Source organism: Centroberyx affinis, unplaced genomic scaffold (assembly GCF_046629955.1).
Source record: "Centroberyx affinis isolate AG114_WGS23_722 - 3 ecotype Tasmania unplaced genomic scaffold, CSIRO-AGI_Caff_v1 ptg001603l_1, whole genome shotgun sequence".
Taxonomy (NCBI): domain Eukaryota; kingdom Metazoa; phylum Chordata; class Actinopteri; order Beryciformes; family Berycidae; genus Centroberyx; species Centroberyx affinis.
In genome coordinates this window covers 107,689-128,063 of record NW_027280048.1, presented here as the reverse complement: position 1 = coordinate 128,063, position 20,375 = coordinate 107,689, and the positions used below count along the sequence as shown (strand labels likewise).

Here is a 20,375-nt window from a genome sequence, read left to right as displayed (position 1 = left end):
TACAAATCCAGTTAATATACTGCAAAATGGAAAAACTCATCTTGGCTAATTTGGCAAGGAATGAAAGTGCATTTTTGTTGGTAACATCAGGACAGCATATCATCACCCAGACATTCAGAGGCCATTAAACTTAGTTATGGCTAAAGAACGTGGAATGTTTTTTCAAGCTTCTTTCAGTACTTTCTAACCTGGCTAGATGCAATAAATCCAATAAAGCATTCAGCTGTTGAGGCAAGCAAACAACAATGGAAATCAATTTCTGTGTGCAAATAACACGGGCAATGCAAACTCTCTATATTGATACATACATGTCCAATTGCAATGAAAAACTAAGGCAGCCATTGGTTGTTGTTCAGTTGTTTGAAGTAGATTATGTCCATCTCTCATGTCTTGAAAACATGCAGAACTGCCACATTTACTAGAAATAACAGTTTCCCTTTCAAATATTGCCTAAAAATTATACTTTCCTAGCTACTCCCAAATATTCAGTATTGCTTTGCACATTAGACAGTCAATGCCTCTTGAGTTTAAGATAGTGACTGGGAGGGTATTTGGAGGTAATTAAATGAGGCATGCATTTATGCATTTCCTGTGCTAAAACAATCTATCACACTCAGTGGGTTTGAAACTCAGTGGACTCCTCGCCTCCCTGCTTGAACTAGCTGACATTAGGCTGTTGGACTTTATATTCAACATGGGGATGGATGCTGTCCTGACTGAAAAGAACTATAGAACAACAAGTCTTCATTTATGGAATAAAACATCCACAATTTACACTTTTCTAGCTCAAAAAAAAATAGTTTTCATTTGAAAAAGTGTGAAATTTTAAACTGCCAGCAAAAAACAATGTATATCTTGCAAAATGAAAACACCAATCTCTGACAATTTTCGACCAAAAATAATCTCACTATTTTTTTGGTAATGTCAGGACAAGATGTTGGCTGGGCTTTACAGAACCTGTATAGTCTAGATTTAAAGGCTTAAAAAATACAAGAACATAAACAAGTCAGGGCTGAACAACTTGTCTATAACCATTTGGACAAACAAATTAAAACTAACACAAGTAACACAAGGTTATAAAGTCCAACATGTACACACAGATGTACATACGCACAATGAAAAGGGAAATTGCGCAATTTCTATATAGCCACATACAACGCTGAGCAGCATAGCAACAAAACAGCATTTTATTACATACCCTGTTGAGCATCACAACCTTCTCTCAATGCTTTGTAACCCCTGTGCAGTTTTCAATTCAGCTCAACACTGTACAAACCTTCAACAATACAACAGTAAAAACTGGGGGGGAAAATCGAACAAAACATTCAGCTGTCGAGGTAGGGAGACATTTAAAAGCAATTTCTGTTGGAAAATATTCAGTCATATCAAAATAGTGCAAATAACTGGCAGTGCAAAAACCCTGGGAAACATGTTCCATTCCATTGAAAGTCTGAGGTAGATATTGGTGGTTGTACAGTTGTTTGAGGTAGATCGTCTACAATGTTTTGAAAACATGCAGTACTGCCATAGATTGACTAGAAATAAAACAAAACCTTCTCAAATCTTGAAACAGCCCCTCTCCAGCATTACTCCCAAGTGTCACTTCGCATTTCCGGCAGTCATGTTTAAGCTACTGATTGAGGCTGTATTTGGAGCTAATTACAGGAGACAAGTATTTATGTATTTCCTGTGGTAAAACAATCTATCATACTCAGTGGATTCCTCGACCCCCTGGTGTTGCTGCTTGAACTGCCCCTCCTCTGTTTAGCCAACATTAGGTTGTTGGGCTTCATACTCAATAAGGGGAAAGATGCTGTCCTTACTGAAAAGAACTACATTAGTCTTTATACATATTTATTCATGGAATAAAATATCTATAACCTACCTTGTTTTCTTAGCTAAAAAATAAGGTTTTTATGTGACAACCAGTCAATCAACAAAACACCAGTAAATATATTGCAAAATAAAAATGCCAATCTTGGCCAATTTGCTAGATGAGAATGCATCCTAAAAACCACACTATTTTGTTGATAAATCAGGGCAACATGATGAAAACTGTAGATTGTATAAGGCCCAGATTTGCAGAAACTTAACAAAAACAGGAAAACGTTAGGGCTAAACAACTTGTCTTTGATTTAACCATCTGAACAAACACACTAAAACTCACAAGTAACACAAGGTAATACAATGGACTCCAGCATGTACACACAGATCTGTGTGCACACACCCTGTGAAAGGAAAGTAGCAGTTGTTTTCCCTGAAACTATTATGCCAGTTATGTACCTCCCATTTCTGTATTGCTACATACGATGCAGGGCGGGATAAATTCTTTAAATAACAGCATTTTATTTCATACCCTGTTCAACCACAATCTTTTTTCCAACACTCTGTACCTTGGCTGTACTGTATGTGCAGTTTTCAGTTCAGCTCATTACTATAGGTCTTCACAGTACGACTATACAACCGGGGGGAAAAATCCAACAAAACATTCAGCAGTCAAAGTAGGTAGACAACATTCAAAAGCAATTTCTGGAAGAAAACAAATCATGCTGACATCAAAATAGTGCAAATAACACTGGCAGTGCAAAGACTCTGTATTAATACATTCATCCTTCAAAGACTGAGGTAGATATTTGTATAGCTGTTTGAGGTAGATTGTCTCCAATGTCTTGAAAGCATATAGTACTCAAATATACAAATTGAAAAGAAATAACAAAAACATGTTATTGTCTTTCCAAATGAAAACATATTGCATTTTCAAATCATACTAAGCATGAATCCAGTTGTAGCAGTAGCCCTGTACTTCAGTATCCCTTCGCGTATTAGACAGTCAATATTTCTCGAGTTGGGAGGTTCTGATTAAGGCTGAACTCTGGAGTAGTTGCAGGAGAAAGCTATTCCGGATCTTGACTAAAACTTGTGTTCTGTATCATGTTTCCCAGTATAGTTTAGTATCCTTGCATATTAGAATTAGGATTTGGTTCAGTTTGAGTGATTGAGTGTCAGTAATTCAGAGTCAGTCAGTACTGGTGGTACCTGTTGAGGGGAGGCCCACTCTGCAGGGCGTACTGACTGGGCGGTGGATGGTGTGAGTGGGAGTTCTGACTGGCTGGCACCAGGACATCAAACACACTCTTATTGGGAGGCACAGACTGCAACATGTTGTCCAGGTCCATAATGAGGGGAGGGGCTTGGAGAGAAACCCGACCACTGGGGAGGATGGGCCAATAGGCGTGGCCTAAGAAGTGGCCAGGCGCCACAGGAGAGCTCCCATAGCCGTAGAGGGGGAGCCCGCCATGCAGAGGCATTAGGGGACCCCCGTTAAACCGCATGCTAGGTGGGGCCACAGCGTTGGGAGGGGTGTATTTGGCGTAGGAAGTAGGCAGCTCCCACGGAGGTGCGGCGGAATCTCGCCGGGCCGATTTGTGGAGCGGGGGCTTGCAGTCCTCGTAACCGTCCGACCCCACTTCGCCGTCAGGAGCAACGCGCTTCCCGGCCTGCGACACCCCCCTCCAGTCCTCATCAGAGGAGGAGGAGGCTGGGCTGGCAGAGCTGGCTGAGGCACTACGGGCAGAGGAGGTATAGCGGGGTCGTGGAGGGGGAGAGGGTCTCGGGTGCTCCGCCTCCCCCCAGCAGTCTCTGGCAGCCAGTTCTGCCTCCCCGGCAGCACTGGCCGGCCTCAGGCTGTGCAGCAGGGAGTCGATGGCGAAGGATGAGTCCAACTTGGGTCGGAACAAGTCCTCCTGCGGTGGGGAGGGGTGTCTGGAGGGCACAGGGGGGAGGGCGGTGACGGCGACAGGGGGGGGCTCAGAGCCTGGCTTGTGGGTTTGTCCGTGCAGGATGTAGGGGGCCAGATCCTGGGCGAAGACTGTCTCATCCTGGCGCGACACAGCCGTGTTCTGCCTCTTCAGGAGCTCCAGGGGCACGCGGCTCAACTCCACGGCCCAGAAGTTGCCTTTGCCCTGGGGCTTTCCTGGGTCCTTCAGCACCTACAGGTGGATGGAGGAGGGTGAACAGTGAGATGAGTGCCAGGCCCTACAACCAAGTCAAACAGGACTGACCTCGTTTCACACTTCTCACACTTGGTCATCACAAAAAAATGCATACCGATTGGGCGGCCCTAGAGAGAAACAAACCTCAACTGCAACAGTATGGTGCCATGCTCTATTCACTGAGGTACACAGGACCATTAGCTTGTATTTTGAGAACTTCTTCTCTGTTAAAAGACTAATATGACTGATATGACAAGACTAAAGAGGCGTTTTAACACACAAACCTTAACAAAGCAGTCATAAGAGGAGAGGTTGTGTCTCACAGAATCCCGCCAACCCTTGTAGTTTCCTTTGAAGAATGGGAAGAGAGTACTGATCTCCTTCAGGATCTGAAAACAAATAAAGGATAGGAGTCACTATGGCTCTTTCAGTTTGTCAGATGAAGTCACAGAAGAAAATACAAATGCAGCCGCAGTGGCTGTCTAAACTGTTTTTTGGTTTTGGTACACTGCCATCAAAATGCACACCGACATTACTCAGATCTATTATGGTTCAAAAATGTATATTATAATTGAATACATTTTAAGACATGTCAGCAGATCTAGATGTTCACTACACATATTTATTGTTAGCATGCTGCTCATATTGTATCAATAAAAAAATAATACTGCTCACAAGACACCAAGCTAAATGTCTGCCATTAGGCATTCTATAATTAACCTCTAATAGGCTACTAGGTTTTAAGTTGCCTATAGGTAATTCCTCTACAACCAAGGGAGAGAAAATACCCAGTAGGCCAATTGAAAAGTGTCTTTAGACCATCTACAGCTATCTTATCAACCCACTTTGCCTGATACAGATCAGTGTCTGGTTTCACTACAGTCCAGTCTTATCAAAACAAACCAAGAATGGCATGGGCGGTAGTCACTGAAGTGTCACTAAGAGGTTGCTGTTTAGTATCACCTTATGAACCGCAAAACGATCTGTCATCACCCCGCTATCAATAAATTAAATAGAATAGAATAAAATAGAAAAGTGAAATGAACATGCTGTGATCAAATACTACAGTTTCCTTATAATTTAGATGAGATTTACTTGAATCGGATACTGGTGCGTTAACATGACCATGTGAACATCATAAGCAGCAGCGTGCGTAAAACACACCATGCGCCCTTTATAGCTACCTTACCCCAAATGTAATTCACTCAAACGCCGGCCCAAAATGCATTCACTTTACCTCTGATAGCGTCAGTTTCTTCTCTGGAGAGCCTTGGATGACCATAGCAATCATGGCGAGGTATGAGTACGGTGGTTTGGGGTACCGCTGATAGTTCTTTTTCCTCCCACCGCCGGCACTCTTCTCCCGGTCACTGTCCCATGAGTCCCGGGTATGAGATTCCTCTTTGAACAGGGCATCTCTGCTGGGCTGAGGCGTCGGGTAGGACGACCTCGGCGGTCCGCGGTGGTCTGGTTGCACGGCTTTATCCATATGCGCCGTGGATCTGGTGAGGTGGTCGGGGAAGGCAGCCGGCTTCTCCAACCGGGGCGGCTGATGGGAAAACACCTGGGCCGGATGGTGAGGCCAGTGCTGGGATGGAGAGCTCCGCGCTACACCGCTGGGAAGATACCTCTGCTGCGCATTTCTGTCGGAGTCAAGTTGATGGTCGTGGTGGGCTCCAAGGTGGGAGAGAGCGGGTGGTGCCAAGAGGCTCTGCTCCAGCCAGTGCTTTGTCATGCTGATCAGCCAGGGGGAAGATCGGCCTGCACGGTCGGACAGGAGGACGCAGAGGGGGAGGGAGGGCAAAGAGTCGGTCCTTAACTTCTGGCAGACTGCTGGCTCCAGGCTGACTCTATTTGAAGAGCAAACAATTAACAGTTTCATGTAAATCCCACTGCGTAATCGAGGAGAGAATGAAGCGTTATCTGCGAGCAGAATGACTGATCGCCCCGGGGGGTGGGGAGGGTCTGTGTATGAGAGGGGGAGAGAGAAAGACTGTAAACCTGTAAATAACCCCTATGATAATATCAACACGCCACTTATAACTCAGCAATGCTGAGTTTGCTTTGGAAAAATTGCTTAGAAGATTTTTACCCAGGAGTGGGCGCAAGGCGCGTCTTGGAATGTGGAGTAAATTTACTACTGATGCTTCATACTCATCGTGGCTTTTATTTAAGAAGTTCCAGAGACAAGGGCAACATCATCACCTCATTCTTTGCATTTAGCCCTACTAAACAAAGTAATTCACCAAAGTGACCCACAGAGGCTAAAGGGAAAGTAACGCATGTGGGGGATGGGGCGCAAGAAAGAAAGAAATGAGAGAGGAATTTCGATTGAGGCTTTCATGCAATCAACAATTTTTGGTGAGCAATATACATAAGGATTGCTAATATACAAACACTAAAAGATTAACAAGTTGGCCAGTGATGCTATTGTAAGATCACATAATAACTTAGGAGGAATTGCTTTTAATACACAAGCCAAGTTAGGCCCCACTAGACGTTTGAGTTTGAATTACTTTGGAATTCTTTTTAACTGGAGGGGAAAAAATTTAAAAAGTAACTGCATTTTATTAATCCAAGTCATTTTGATTGCAGAAAACAAACCATGCACACCAAAATACATAGCCTATGTAGACAACTCTCAAATATGCTACTCGTTTGGGGGGAAACAGCAACAGTCTATGCGGTGCCTTTATAATTAGTCCACAGATTTGTTTTCAGAATAAATGAATGAGAGGCATCAGTGTGGTGCTATGAGCGTGTCCATGCAGGAGAGCGCGCAACAGTGGGGGCTGCTTTACGCACAGTAGGGTCTCCCTGATAGTATGCAGGATGTCATTCAACGTGAGAGAAGAAGTTTCGGGAATCCATGTCTTTTGTTCAAGTTAACGTAGTGCTAATGTCTAAACTCTTGCTTCCCAGCAAGACAGTGAAAACAAGTTGGATTAGGAGGATCCCCATGGGCAAGCTGGAGACGGTTCCTTCCCAGAGAAGCTGCTTAGCATGTGAGGAAATACGGGGGCTATTCAACGCCATTTGTGGGTTTTCTATAGCTTACAAGCTGCTAAGTGTCCTAGTTGGGACATTCGCACCTTAAACTGGAGCAATCATCTTTTCCAGAGGTGTTGGACAAGGCATAAAGATACTGTATCTCTCAACGAAACACTGACTCAATAACAGAATCAACATCATAGTGTCACAAACTACCTGTCCAACCGGTGTCACACGCTGCAAAAATATCCACATTAGCAAACCATTCAACCTAACATTGAGTCTTATTTTTTCTTAAAACAAGTGGTAACATATTCAGTTGTGGTGAGATAATGTAATTCTCGATCAAGTATGATGGTCTTGATACTGGTGGAGTGATTCGCCTTATTTTGCATTGCGTCAAAATAGACACTTCTCTAGGAAATTCCCAAAACAAGTGAAACTGCATTGGAAACTAGACGGATTATCTCACACCACTGATAACAGTTTTCACGCAAGCCTGAGCTATAGGCTACCATAACATTTTTAAGTACCTTAGAAGTAATATTTTAACCTACATTTGACACTGCTGTTTACTGTCCCTTCAACCGAGTGAGGGTGTATAACTGCAAAATTCATTCAGTTTCGAGTTAAAATACATACGCTGTCCACTGGCGATGCCTTTTCTGAACACACGGTGTTCAGCAGGGACGAGCTGAACCCTGCCCATTCCCCTTTCAAATTTCCAATTAAGGCAAATAATTACAGTAGGCCTCGTATACCCACACAATTGTTAATTCTCCTGCGTGAAACTCATTTTCTCTTACCATGTGAATTTGCGTCGGTTGTCATTTTTTTCCTGTAGAAAATGATGTATTAAACTCGCCTTCCAGGTCAAGCGACTTCGCTAATACGAGGAACTTCAAAGCTCCCTCACCTGTTGCAATTTGCATTAATGATTCTACTTTCTGATTGCCACATACTGTTGCGATGGAGAGGGAAAGTTACCTGGTCCCCCTCTAGTGGTTTCACTCAAAGCTCAGTGCAAAGCTCGACTTCCCCATAGTCAATTCCATTAAAATAAACATGACATAGGTTCCCCTTTCAAAGAAATCAATCATTTATTTGCTGGCCATTTTCTGTTCAAAAATGAATGCTCTTATTTCCTCTTAGTCAACTGGAAAAATGAATGGGTTTTTTTTCAGTGCCGAACACACAAAATGATCAAAATGAAGGATCATGTCCAGGCAAACTGCTCATCCATCTCTTGTATGTATAATGTTTAGACCCTATTTAAATTCCCTCTCATACATACCCAGAGTGCTCTGTGCAAAACACACTGATTTGAATACAAACTGTCAGTCTATCTCTTCCTGTCTGCTGCAGAGCCAGTTAATAGGTTTTGGTTGGATTAGTGAGACCATGCAATGCATGAGAAGAATGGGAAACCATATGAATAGGATACCATCCAGGACAAGGCTGTTCACATACACTGATTGTGTCCAGACAAATCCCCTCCTAAGCTGTCCTGAGATGCACCCCAATACTGAGCTGGACTGAAGGAGGGAGGTTTAGTCCTGCTGCAAGACAGAGAGAGAGAGAGAGAGAGAGAGAGAGAGAGAGAGAGAGAGAGAGAGAGAGAGAGAGAGAGAGAGAGAGAGAGAGAGAGAGAGAGAGAGAGGGAGAGAGAGAGTGAGAGAGAGTGAGTGTGTTTTCTGACCCTTTTCTTTGTTTGACTATTATCCATTGAGAAACTGCTCATTCAAGGCTTTTCAAAAAGTCTACATTAGGGGTTCTTCAACTTTTTCAGCCCGGGACCCAAATAAGAAACTGAATCTCTTACCAGGACACACTCATGAAAATATAACGCAAATCTTGTCTTGAGGAGACCCAGCAGAAATCCCTTTTAACCATATTTCAATGGTACACTGAAGACAGCATCACTCCATCACCATAATTAAGACACATTTCTGAAACAAAGCTAGAATTTGAGATACCAAGCTGAAGAAGGCCTGCATCTTTTATATTAGGCCCCAGCCCATAGTTAAAGAAAGAAAGGTCTAGATTAATGAAGCTCTGTTTCGGTCCTATCAGCAGTAAAATTTGTCCTTTTGGTGTCAGTTTCATGGTCACAGTATTGTTGAGTGGAATTTCAGCATATAGTGATAGCATTTTCTTATATTCATTTGTATTTTTATGATAATATTACTGCTACATAGTCTTGTGCTGTTTTTGTTCCTCTGAGCAGGACTTAATGAAGCCAGCAGTTCACGTCTTCCATTTATTAGAACTGACTGTTAATATGTTTTCTTTGTTCCTTTTATCTTACTGCCCTTTGTAACTTGTTATGCAAATGTTACGCTCATTAAATGCCATACACATATAGTAGCCATTTTCTTTCTTATTATCTCACCAAGGAGACCAGAAGTGTTCCCGGGCCGTTTCCTCGTCAGGTCCCTGCAGAGTGTCAGTGCAGTGTTGGCTGGCCAGGTCACCAGAGGGGTCAGCGGATCACAGGGTCATCACTGTCTATCTGTTTCTAGGTATTAGCAACTGATTCTGTTGCTCCTGGGAGTTTCCTCGGGATTAAGCTACCAGTCACACAGTCCAATTACTTCAGAATTTTCCAACAGTAAGCTCAGTTGGCTTGATTGAATCGAGATTTGACTGAAGGGATGTTAAAAACAGCGTCTGTTCGGGTTTTGACTGCACTGTCAAACAAGAATGTGGTCAAGAAGGTAAATACACCCTGCCACAGTATGTTGTTAAAAGGTTGTGTTCATATGTTTGGTCAAACCAGAGAAAGTATAGTTTTACATTAAACCTGTGACACATACGCACACACACACACACACACACACACACACACACACACCTCTTATGTAATGAGTGAGGCTGTAGTGCCTCTGTACAATGGCATGTCACACTTACTTGTTTGTACAAGGTCAGTTTGCCTCTTCTTTTCTCACTTGCACTGAACCGTAAAGCTGAACACATACTCAATGTTGCAACATATTTTCCCCCAAACACAGTTATATCCTGATGCTTTTTATTTCAGAGGCACTATTGATCAGAAACTGTGTTTGTTATAGATTGCAAAATGGATATTAATTTTCTTATAAGACTCAACATATTGGGTGACAGGCTACAGGAGCATTAGATCTACCTAAAGGTAATTTATGAATCATATCACCTCTCTGCTCACTCCAATTGTTGTTTAAAATCCCCTTCTATCTCTTTCCTTAGCTCTTATTGTATTTCTTTTCATAGCACTTTGCTGTTACCTGATGGCTCTGTGGTCACAGGAACTGCTTGCTTGTAATTTTGGTGATCTAGGAATTGAAGCTTATTCTACATTCTGCTGTTGCACTCAGGATAAGAGTTTCAGCTACATGCAAAATGTAAAATGTGATCACACAATTATTTCTGCCACACACAGATAACCTGTCGACCTGTGTGAGTTTTACTGAAGCACATGATCACAAACGTATGCCCTGCTCAAAGAAACCTTGACAATAGTTGTTACTACTCATTCACCTTCCCCACCCATGTATTCCAGCCGGTCTGGGGATTCAAGCCGGCCGGCAACCTTTCAGTCACAAGCCTTCCTCTCTAACCTCTAGGCCAGTGGTTCTCAACGTGGGGTCCGGGGACCACCAGGGTCTTTGAGAGGGTTCCAGGGGGTCCCCATGAATTGTTAAACTTCACCATCATTTCATTTACAAGAAGTTAACACAATTAGATAATGTAGAAGAATGACTGTTTTGGTCATAGTTTCCATGTTATCTCTCTACCTGCAATACAGATAGTCATGGAATTCTGGACAAAATCATATCTAACAATAAAAATATTCTCAGATTTGGGTCTGAGAGATCAAATGGGGTCCGTGGCTCTAATGTGGACTAAATTAGGGGTCCTTGATATGAAAAAGGTTGAGAATCACTGCTCTAGGCTGCTGCCAAACCCAAAACCCCCTTTGCCCTTTAACAAAGTGTAGATTGAGTTGACATGTTGTAACCTTCCTACAGGGGTTCAGTTTAGCAATATCTTGCTGCACACTTTTCCCATGTAAATCTTTCTTTGCACTCTTGTCAATGACCTGAGAGAAAACAGTTGCATCTAGGCTACTACTATGACTATACAGTAGTAGGCCAGTGTGATTTGCTGCCCAGGGTTTGATCCAGAGTGTGTCCCCCCTAAACCCTTGAACTGCTGGTCGTAGTTGTTGGTAACCACCTATACTCCAGTGCTTCCTACCTGTAGACCTTTGTCGCCCTCTCGTGGCCGTCGCTGTGCAGGAGGAGCAGCAGCAGCTCTGGTTGTTATGGTGAAGCATTTCCCCTGAGGGCTGGCGCAGGGGACAGCAGCTGATTCAGTTTCAGACCAGACCTGCAACCAGAAAGAAAGCTACTGCTGACAGACAACACGGACTCAACAGGTAAGATGCCAACCACCTCTTCTATACTTCTATATTGTACGCCCTGGTCATTTTCGGCCAGTTTCGTATCAGTAAAGTCCACACCGAGGCACGTAGTTTACTAAAACACCGGCACGACTTTCACTGTCTGGAGTAACGTACTGTGAGCGTCTAATGCCAGTTGGCACAAGCCGGAGGCTAACGTCAAAGCAAGCTAACGGCAACTAGCCTAAGGTTAGCATGACATAATATTACTGGCGGTAGATTTTAATGCAGTTCAACAGGTGTTTTTTTTTAACAGTTAGAGTCACCTAGTTAGGATTAGCTCGCTAACGTTAACAGTACATGAATCCAGTCGCAGTGAATGAAGCCAGGTTAGCTAAATGGACTGTTACATTACCTGTCAAACTAGCCACCTGTTGAGAGAGGCTGCGGGGCGCTAGCTAATCTGCTGCTCACAATAATCCCCCAGCGTTATGGAAGCACTAAGAAAACTCTCCCACGGTTGCTGTTTTTCTTTTCCATAGTCATTTCAGTGATTGTACCTAAAGCGATATATTAGGAACTCCTCAAAGGTGTGCTTATTGAGATGGTTTACCTCTTGAATAGACCTCATCTATCACAGCGCTTTGGAGAAATGGTGGGTGGAAAGTAGAAATAAGTCTAGAAGTAATTTGCATTATCAATAGGGATGTAAATTAAAGGCTGACGAATTCTTATGACACATATATAGTATACCTCATAGTATAAATAGTCCGAAACTGATATATCTTATATGAAGATAGGGAAAAAATAATATGTAAATGCTTTTCTTGAAGTACCCTATAGCTAATTCATTTTTGTTTATACTGGTGTTTGTTTTCCCTATGATGATCGCTGACTGGAAGTCATAGTTCACCCACTTTTTGATTTACTACTTCATCACTAACTTATTAACCTAAATGAACTCACAGCCATCTATTCTTGTCAAGCCTGCCGCCTTGTAGGTATTGCCCCTGTGTGGTCAAAGTGCTTCTTCAAAGCACCAGGTCAGTGTGTATGGCCAAAGGCTTGCAGGTTTCACAATATAGACCGAGATTAGCATTACACACACACACACACACACACACACACACATAATGCAGTGCAGTGCATACACACACGTGATCAAAGTTCTGTAGGATTATCAAGAAAGCCTAGGCTACATTGCAGCATTGTAGGCACACTTGAGTGGACTGTAACCCTTGTGATCTTGCTGAGAAGTAGGCCTATGTTGACTGACTTCAGGTCCAATATCTTCATCCTAAACAGCAGCAGCAGCAATAGGTTTTCTTAACTGAACAAGCACATTTTCTGATACTGTGGAAGGATAAAGACCCCAAGCCACAGTTCAATCTTAGGTGATCAATATAAAAGATTTCTTTGTTATCTAGTGTTCGATTTTTTTTCTTTTCAACTATAAGATAATTGCAACCCAAAGAATCCAATGGGACCCGATTTGGCTAATGTATTGAAAACAATTCTTTCGCAGTCAACCTTTATCTGCTAGGGTTTGGGTCTCTGTTACACTTTCTCTCGTGCTTAGGTTTTTGTCTGTCTTATGTTGGCTAGCGAGTAACTGAGGCATTGCTTTACCATCATTAACATGGAGTGTAGCCTTATCAGAAACAGTGGCTTGGAAGGCTGCCAGAAGTCCAATAGATAAGACACCAAAGAATTGAGTTAAGAAGTTAATGAACATCTTGCAAGGTTGCTAGATGTAATTTTAATACTGCCGTCGGTAACATCCTGAACTTCCAAGAGGCTGTTTTATATTTAGTTTGTTTCTGTGTCAGCGAATGGTAAAGTGGTGAGTTATACCCGAGCTCTCAAATTCCCTGATGCCCTAGACAGACGCATCTTGATGTTTTGTTAATTTGATAGTGTAGTACGTATGGCAGCCTTAACCGTTATCATTCCCAGTCATATGAGGCAAAGTGTAGCCTATAAGTAGGCTCTGTTTGTATTTGAAGCCAGGGTCTGTTTGTATGTTAATGTGTGAGAGATTCTGTAGGCAGACGTCATATCCATCACACCATCCTGTGGGCACCATTTAAAGATTCTTTATCCCTATTTTTCTCTCCTCCTCTGTGCCTACAGGACATGACCCCGCTTCCTGGGTAGAAGCAGCAGTCGGATGAGTTAAAGTAGGCTAGTCCCTCTGTCTCCTCCCCATCCTTCCTCCTCCTCATATTCTCCTCTATCACCATTGCATTCTTTCCTTCACATCCTCTTGCCCTCTCACTCCATATCCTGTGCTCCGAAAGCCTTTAGCCTTTTCTGTTTGTCTCTATATCTACAAATCTGTCTCTATCACACACCCACACACACACACACTATATGACTGTCTCATGGTCTCTCTCTCTCTCTCCTTCTCTCTCCCTCTGTGACGTTATTGAAATTGCTGAGTGATTATATGGAGCAGCTCAACCCTTTACACATGACAGGATTTAATAAGCCCACCCTCCTCTAATAGATCTCTCTCTCTCTCTCGCTCTCTCTCTCTCGCTCATTCTCTCATTCTTGTTCTCTCTCATTCTCTCTCATTCTCGTTCTCTCTCATTCTTGTTCTGTTGTTCCTCCGTACATGATTTTTAAGTTGGGGAGGAACGGAAAAATGACCTTTTTGAATATTTGGCAGGCAGATTAGGCCACTTGGCATCGCTTCAGATAGCAGGCAGGATCATTCCCGAATCATCAAGCTGCATTGACTCAGCAGTCAAATTCAGCATTGTTTGTTTGAATGAACGAGAGAGTGTCCTGGAGGTCATGTCAGATAGCCCATTGGGCTGGTGATGTTACACAATTATTATACAATGTGGTTCCATGATGGCAAACCATGAATGAAACCTGACCAGCACCGTCACTCCATTCTCTATGTAGCCAAATCTCCAAATTTCTATTGCTGTACGGCTGCGTAAGAATTTAAGCTGTGTGTTCTGTTGTATGCTTGTAAATACAGTCACAAGCTGTTCCTCTTAGGTACCACCCACTTGGTGAATGTATGAGCTCCAGTGTTGCATGTGTATTCATAGTAGCCTATTCATTCCAGTTGTTGAATGAAAGTTTATGTTCCACAGCAGCTATAGACGGCCCTTCCTGTTATGTCATTAGGTGGAAAATGGAAGAAATGGACAAATGATGTTAGATTGATGCAGGGGAATTTTTTCACACACTTAATACAAAATTGTTTCATTTATCCGTGTGCATGCTGTACCCCTTTGCCAGAGTCTGTATGATGTCAGTGATCACTCCTCCTCCTTCTCCTTCTATCTGGACTCTGCCTGAGTCAATGAATCACAAGTCTCTTGCGCAGTGTTGCCACCAACAAATTCCCTCTGCCCTGTGTGTGCAGGAGCTTGTGTAATTTGTTAGAGGCCAAACAAACTGAGTGAGAGACTAATGAATTGCTGGCACAGGTCTCTGCATCCACTGTTAACTGTCCAAAAGTTTACAAATTGACTGCTGTAACCACTTGTGATACAGTTGATTTAGATTGATTTAGTGACATAAGATCACAAAGGAGTGGCTATTAAACTCCATGTAGCTGCACTGGAAATATCTGCATGCAACATCACATCATCTACGTTTGGCTAGCTACTCACTGAAATAAGAATAAAACACCATCAAACAGCAAAATGAGCCCAGAAATGCAAGGTACAATGCCAATAGCTGTTTTTAACAGTGTTTTAGGGTGGATTTTTCCTTTTAAAAATAGCTTTTTCAGCTGCTAATTCACTGGATCTTTCACTCTCACTCCCAGTTCAGTGTTGGTGAGTGAGGTAGGCTGATTAGTGCCAATCAGCAGCCTGAGAACAACTGAGCTGCCAGTCTCTTCAGACCCAGCCAACACTCCCACGCTGCCCGTGAGAGTAATGGTGCTCCTGTTTAAGTTTTTATCCACACTAGCACTCTCTCACCTTGCTTGTTACTTGGTTTGGTTACAGCCAAATCATGGCCCTCACAACCCTGTCCAGGAGGCTACCTTCAGATTTGTCTCCTCTCTCAAAGTAAATACCGAACTGAAAAGGCTATATTTAGTAGAAACTAAGAATAAAAACAAACTAAAAACCCATGGCACTTTTGGCTGAGAGAGGAGAGGGAAAGGAAGAGGGATCACTCAAGCATAGGGATACAGCACACATGTACTGAAAAATGTAAACCAATTTGGTCAATGTTGTCTCACATTTACTTTTACTTTTAGGCATTTAGCTGACACACTTATTCAGTGTCATTTGCAGTGCATCACTTTGTTACCAAATGAGTGAAAAATGAAAATGCATCAAGGTATCACTGTGTCCACATCTGTTTGATTACATCAGTGACATTCCTCCTAATGATATGTCAGGAAGAGCCCTCCTGGTTATAGTTGGCCAAACTTTCACTTGCTGGAATGAGTAGTCCTGTCCAGTCCAGTGTTGTCCACTCCAAGCATGTTACAGTTAACTGAAACTAAAACTAAGACTGAAACTAGGCATGAAAAAACATGCCTAAAATCTAAAAACTGTCTGAAACTAAAATCTGAAACTAAACAGAAACTAAAAGGTCTGCCTCGAAAACAAACTGAAATAGAATGAACCTGATTTCTTTTCAGTTTTAGTTTTTTGCCAGTTCCAGAATCCTGTGGTCATGAATGGGCCCTGATCAACGATCAGTACATTATAATTATAGTGATGCCTACTGTGCACATCCAAAGACAGTTTTCTGTCAGTATGCACACACAACAGCCACTACTAAAGCACTCCATATGGGCATGAAAACACTAAACTAAAAGTGAGCATTTTTCAAAATAAAAACTAAAACTAGTAAGCACCAATTGAAAAAACTAAACTGAAATGACAATCAAATTTTCACCAAACCCTGGTCCAGTCCAGTGTTAGACTTCATATTCCATCTATAGCAATGGGTCTGTTCCTGTAGATTTATGATGGTATAGCTATGGTACTCATTTGCATGGTAGTATATCATACTGTTAAACTCTGAATTGGGCCTCAGTATGAATGCTCACCTTTGATTATGGCACAAAAGATAGTAATATCATATCCTCTGTATTGATAAATGTCTGTATGTTAAAGTAGTGACATTTTCGTATCAGATCTTACTATGGAAGTCAAAGAGGAAATTAGGCAGGAGAAACACCACTGAAAAGTGTGACGTGTCAGTGAGGTCAGCTCATGGACAGTTTTTGGGCAAAACTCAGGCTGGAGGGTGAGGTGGGTCAAGACAGGGTGGAGTTGACTGTTAAATGGTAAATGAGTGTGTGTGTGTATGTGTGTGTTTGGGCCTGTGTTCTTGGTGGGACAAACTGTACCTGAGTCTAGCCAAGCACTAGGCTAAACATCACAGTGTCTGAGCCGCTGCCTCTGCTCCTTTCCCCCGCTCCCACCACTGAATGGCTTTGGTTGAGATTTGAGTTGTCTGGCTTGCTCTGCCAAGGCCGCTAATCAGGAAACATTCTCCTGTGCTGTGTGTGTTGTGTGCGTGTGGGTGTGTGTGTTTTGCAAGTGAGAGTACAAGTGTCTGTGTCTATGAATGTGTATGTCTCAGTATGTCTGTGTCTTCGTTGTGTCCTCCAGAAGTTGTTTTGTTTTTATTTCATGTTATGTACTGTGTAAGCCTAATTACTCTTGCCACTTAGCTAACCTGTGACCCATTAAATGATTATATAGACCCACAACCTGCAAAGCTGATCATTTATCTAATGTACTAGTATATCAACAGATATAATCTCTCATAGCTAGCTGACACAGCGTTAGTGAGGTCTATTATGGTCCTTTAGGAAACACTTTAAGGAGTCCAAGGCTTTTAAAGTGGTGATTAACCTGTATTATCAGTCACAAGGTTATAGTCTTGATGAGATTTTTGTCAGTGTGAGTCACGATGAGGTCCACAAAGTGACTCTAGGTTGTAAGATTGTCAGTGAGACGATACTTTGGATCCAATCTTAACCAAAGCGACAGATGTTGCCTTTCAAGTAGCCTAAAAGTTTTCAGTTGTTGCTATTCTTTAGGATAGCCTTAGTCTTGCATTTCTATTACTTCAACTCTTCCAAGATTCTTCCTAGATGGACTAGGAATGAGTCTACATGCAAATGAAATGAGTGTCATTTCACACAAACTAACGCTTCACTTAGTTTTTCTCTCTTAAAGGGATACTGAGAAGTCTTACATAGTAGGCCATGTAGTAACATTGCCATTTATTTCAGAAACAAAAACTGCCAAAGGATCCATTTCATCTTCACAGATTTAGGTTTTAAAGTAAGCTGGACTGCTGTGCATCTGTGCAACACATTGTGATCCTAGACTTACAGCTAAGCAAAACAGGTGCAGCACTAGGCAGTATCAGGACAGCATAGCCTACATCCAATACAGATCCTTAAGCTGAAGTCAGGTGGAGCACTATGTACCAAGTCAGGGTGGCAAACCCAGTAAACCGGTTTTATAGTGGTGTCCACATGACCTGTGATTTGTGGCAAACGAAACAGACAGATGGAGACAAAGACACACACCCGTCATCCGCTCAGTCAGCAGCTCACATGGCAGTCTCCAAACTGCTTTATACAGGAATGTGATTTTTCAGGGGATTTATTTTGGATTTCAATTTTTGGGGCACAGAGCACTCATTCATGTCTAATAGGAGGTTGCTGTTTTCCTGCTTTTTCTGCTTTTTGTTTTCCTGACCACAACCCCATTTTAAAGTAAGCCATGCTTACATGATCAAACAGCAAACTCATCAAATTACAAATTGATAATGAATAAGGTTTGGTTGTCTGTTACTCTATGGCTGGCCTCTACTGTCAGCTTGCACTGTATAGGTTACAGGTAAGCCAAAGTTATGTAAACACTATATACTTGAAAGTCCTGTGACTGAGATGTGCACCATCAAGCTGAAGCCAAAAGGACAACTAATACTGCTGGATTGTTAAGGCACATTCAGCTAAATTCAAAAATGCCAATGGACTGCCATCAAACAAATTTACAGCAGTCCACTAATAAAGCATAATGAGAGCAATAACAACATATGAGTCAAATGCAACTTAATAAAAATGAGTTTTGAGTTGCAAAACTTGTGAGCCACACAACACTAACTTTTAAGATTGGGCCATTTATTCCACTGATCTTTCAGATTCTGTTAGGCATTATCCTGCTAATACAGCAGTTAAGTTCCTGCAGGGATTGTTCCTAGTTCCCCAATCCTTTCACCCATTAAATCCCCTTAAAATGCCACAAATCATGTTCCCTGTTTCATTTGTTAACTGTAGCTGAAAACTCCGGCTGAAAACAGGTTATGTTACCAAGTCTTTATGGCCTAGCCCACTTATTCTTCATTGGAAGGGTTTGGCTGGTAACAAGAGGCAAAGTCTGACTGTCATAGAGTTAGCTCAGTATTTCCTCTTGCCTTTTGTCAGAGGAGTTGGACTAGAGATACCATGGCTGTCTTGTATGAGGAAGAAAAGTTGAAGAAAATGTCTCTTGGGTTATTGCCATTATAAATATATGTAACAATTATCCATGTCCAGATCTGGTGTGACCCAAGTCCATGTTCATGTTTGTATTTTTTGTGTGAATGATTGTAGTAGCCTACCACTCTATGGGGAGTGTTAAGCTATTGCCTCAATCTAAGGAAATCCTTACATTGTAGCCAGTGACAAAGGAGAGGTTAGGTATCCTAAAAATAGTATGAAGGCATAGTAGTAGGAATGACAGAAGTCTGTCTATCCCCAAAGCAGGACTATTTCGTTTTTTTAAGTAAGGTAATCATGTTGGCCTGTTAGAAGGCCTAGTTGAACCTGCAACTAGAGTAGGTCTCACTATATATCTTAATGTACAGAAGGTGTGTACGATAACAATAGTGGTGTGTGATTTTTATTGATCCCTGTAGGGAAATTCTCTTTTTACTTGTGTCCCCCTGCACAGGGAGGCCAGAGGTCAGGGTGAGCTACAGAACGGCCCCCTTGAGCTGTTAAGAATTCAGTGTCTTGTTCAAGGACTCTTCGACAGGGCGGATGTTTACTGACACAGGGGTTTCAACCCGGGTCCTCCAGTTGAAGGACAGTCTTCCTACTCACTGCACCACCCTGCTGCCCTGTTTGCAGCACTAGCAGTCACATTGTCAAGCACCAACCTATCACAGGTCCTACAGTGATGGAAAGCCTGGAAATGTCAGGAAAATACATATATTCCAAGTGATTAAATTGTAGCGAGCCAAGCCAAGACTTCTCCAGATTAAAATTAACTGTATATCAACAAAAAAGTAACATTTTGAACATAAAAGTTGGCTGTAATAGTCATGTAAATTGCACTGGCTCGGACCCCTCAAGATCTCATCCCCCCCCCCCTAGTATTACCTCCATGGCATAAAAGCCTAAGAAGAACCCTGTAACTGTAACCTGGCTATTATGAATTCCCACTCATCTCACTGACTCCGTATCAGCTGATTTATGGAGTGCTGCAGTCGTGTCAGTGCCGCCCACCGTTTCAGTCGGTGTGTTGTAGTGCTACTGCGGCCTAGGACTGCTGCCTTGTATGTTCACTCTCCCTATCTCACTGAGTGCCTCTAGTTGACCTTCCTCTCAGCGCTCACAGGCCCAGGCCTAAATAATGAATAAGGTGCCTGGAAAGAGCGGAGCGTGTGAGCCGTGTAACCTGCCTGGGAAGTTATCGAAAGGTAATGAGAGAGATCTTTCTGTCTGAAGGTGCCAAGGTTACAACTTTGCTCTGAAACATGTCGCATACCAGCTATTGAACCGCTTTCCTGAAACATCCCCGCCTCAGTCTTGCCCTTTATGTATGCCAGCGGCAGCAAAGTGTGTCTCGGGCTGCAGGGTGTGTCAATCATTAATGAAAAGCGTCCCACCGTCTCAGGTTTCCTCCGGGAGAGGAGTGGGAGAGGAGGGACTGGGGGGAAGGAGCTCAGGGGTTAAAGATAACAGGATTAGGAGAGCAGTGTGTATACATTATACTGTAACACAGCACTCA

At 42.6% G+C, this 20,375-nt stretch overlaps 1 protein-coding gene across 1 annotated transcript; it reads right to left on the bottom strand.

The window, feature by feature from the left end:
- Window positions 1–3,020: 3,020 nt before the first annotated feature.
- Window positions 3,021–5,727, bottom strand: foxh1 (forkhead box H1). The gene is made up of 3 exons (XM_071528049.1): window positions 5,230–5,727; window positions 4,277–4,381; window positions 3,021–3,989 (listed from the first exon to the last, which is right to left on the bottom strand). The coding sequence occupies exons 1-3, from the start codon at window positions 5,725–5,727 to the stop codon at window positions 3,021–3,023; spliced, it is 1,572 nt and encodes a 523-aa protein (XP_071384150.1).
- Window positions 5,728–20,375: the final 14,648 nt, after the last annotated feature.

Excerpts from the sequence above, each read along its gene's own strand:
- foxh1 (XM_071528049.1), bottom strand. The coding sequence starts at position 5,727 with ATGACAAAGCACTGGCTGGAGCAGAGCCTCTTGGCACCACCCGCTCTC. Across the intron at positions 4,382-5,229 it reads AGAAACTGACGCTATCAGAG|ATCCTGAAGGAGATCAGTAC; the intron begins GTAAAGTGAATG and ends ATTTGTTTTCAG. Across the intron at positions 3,990-4,276 it reads CTTATGACTGCTTTGTTAAG|GTGCTGAAGGACCCAGGAAA; the intron begins GTTTGTGTGTTA and ends ATCCACCTGTAG.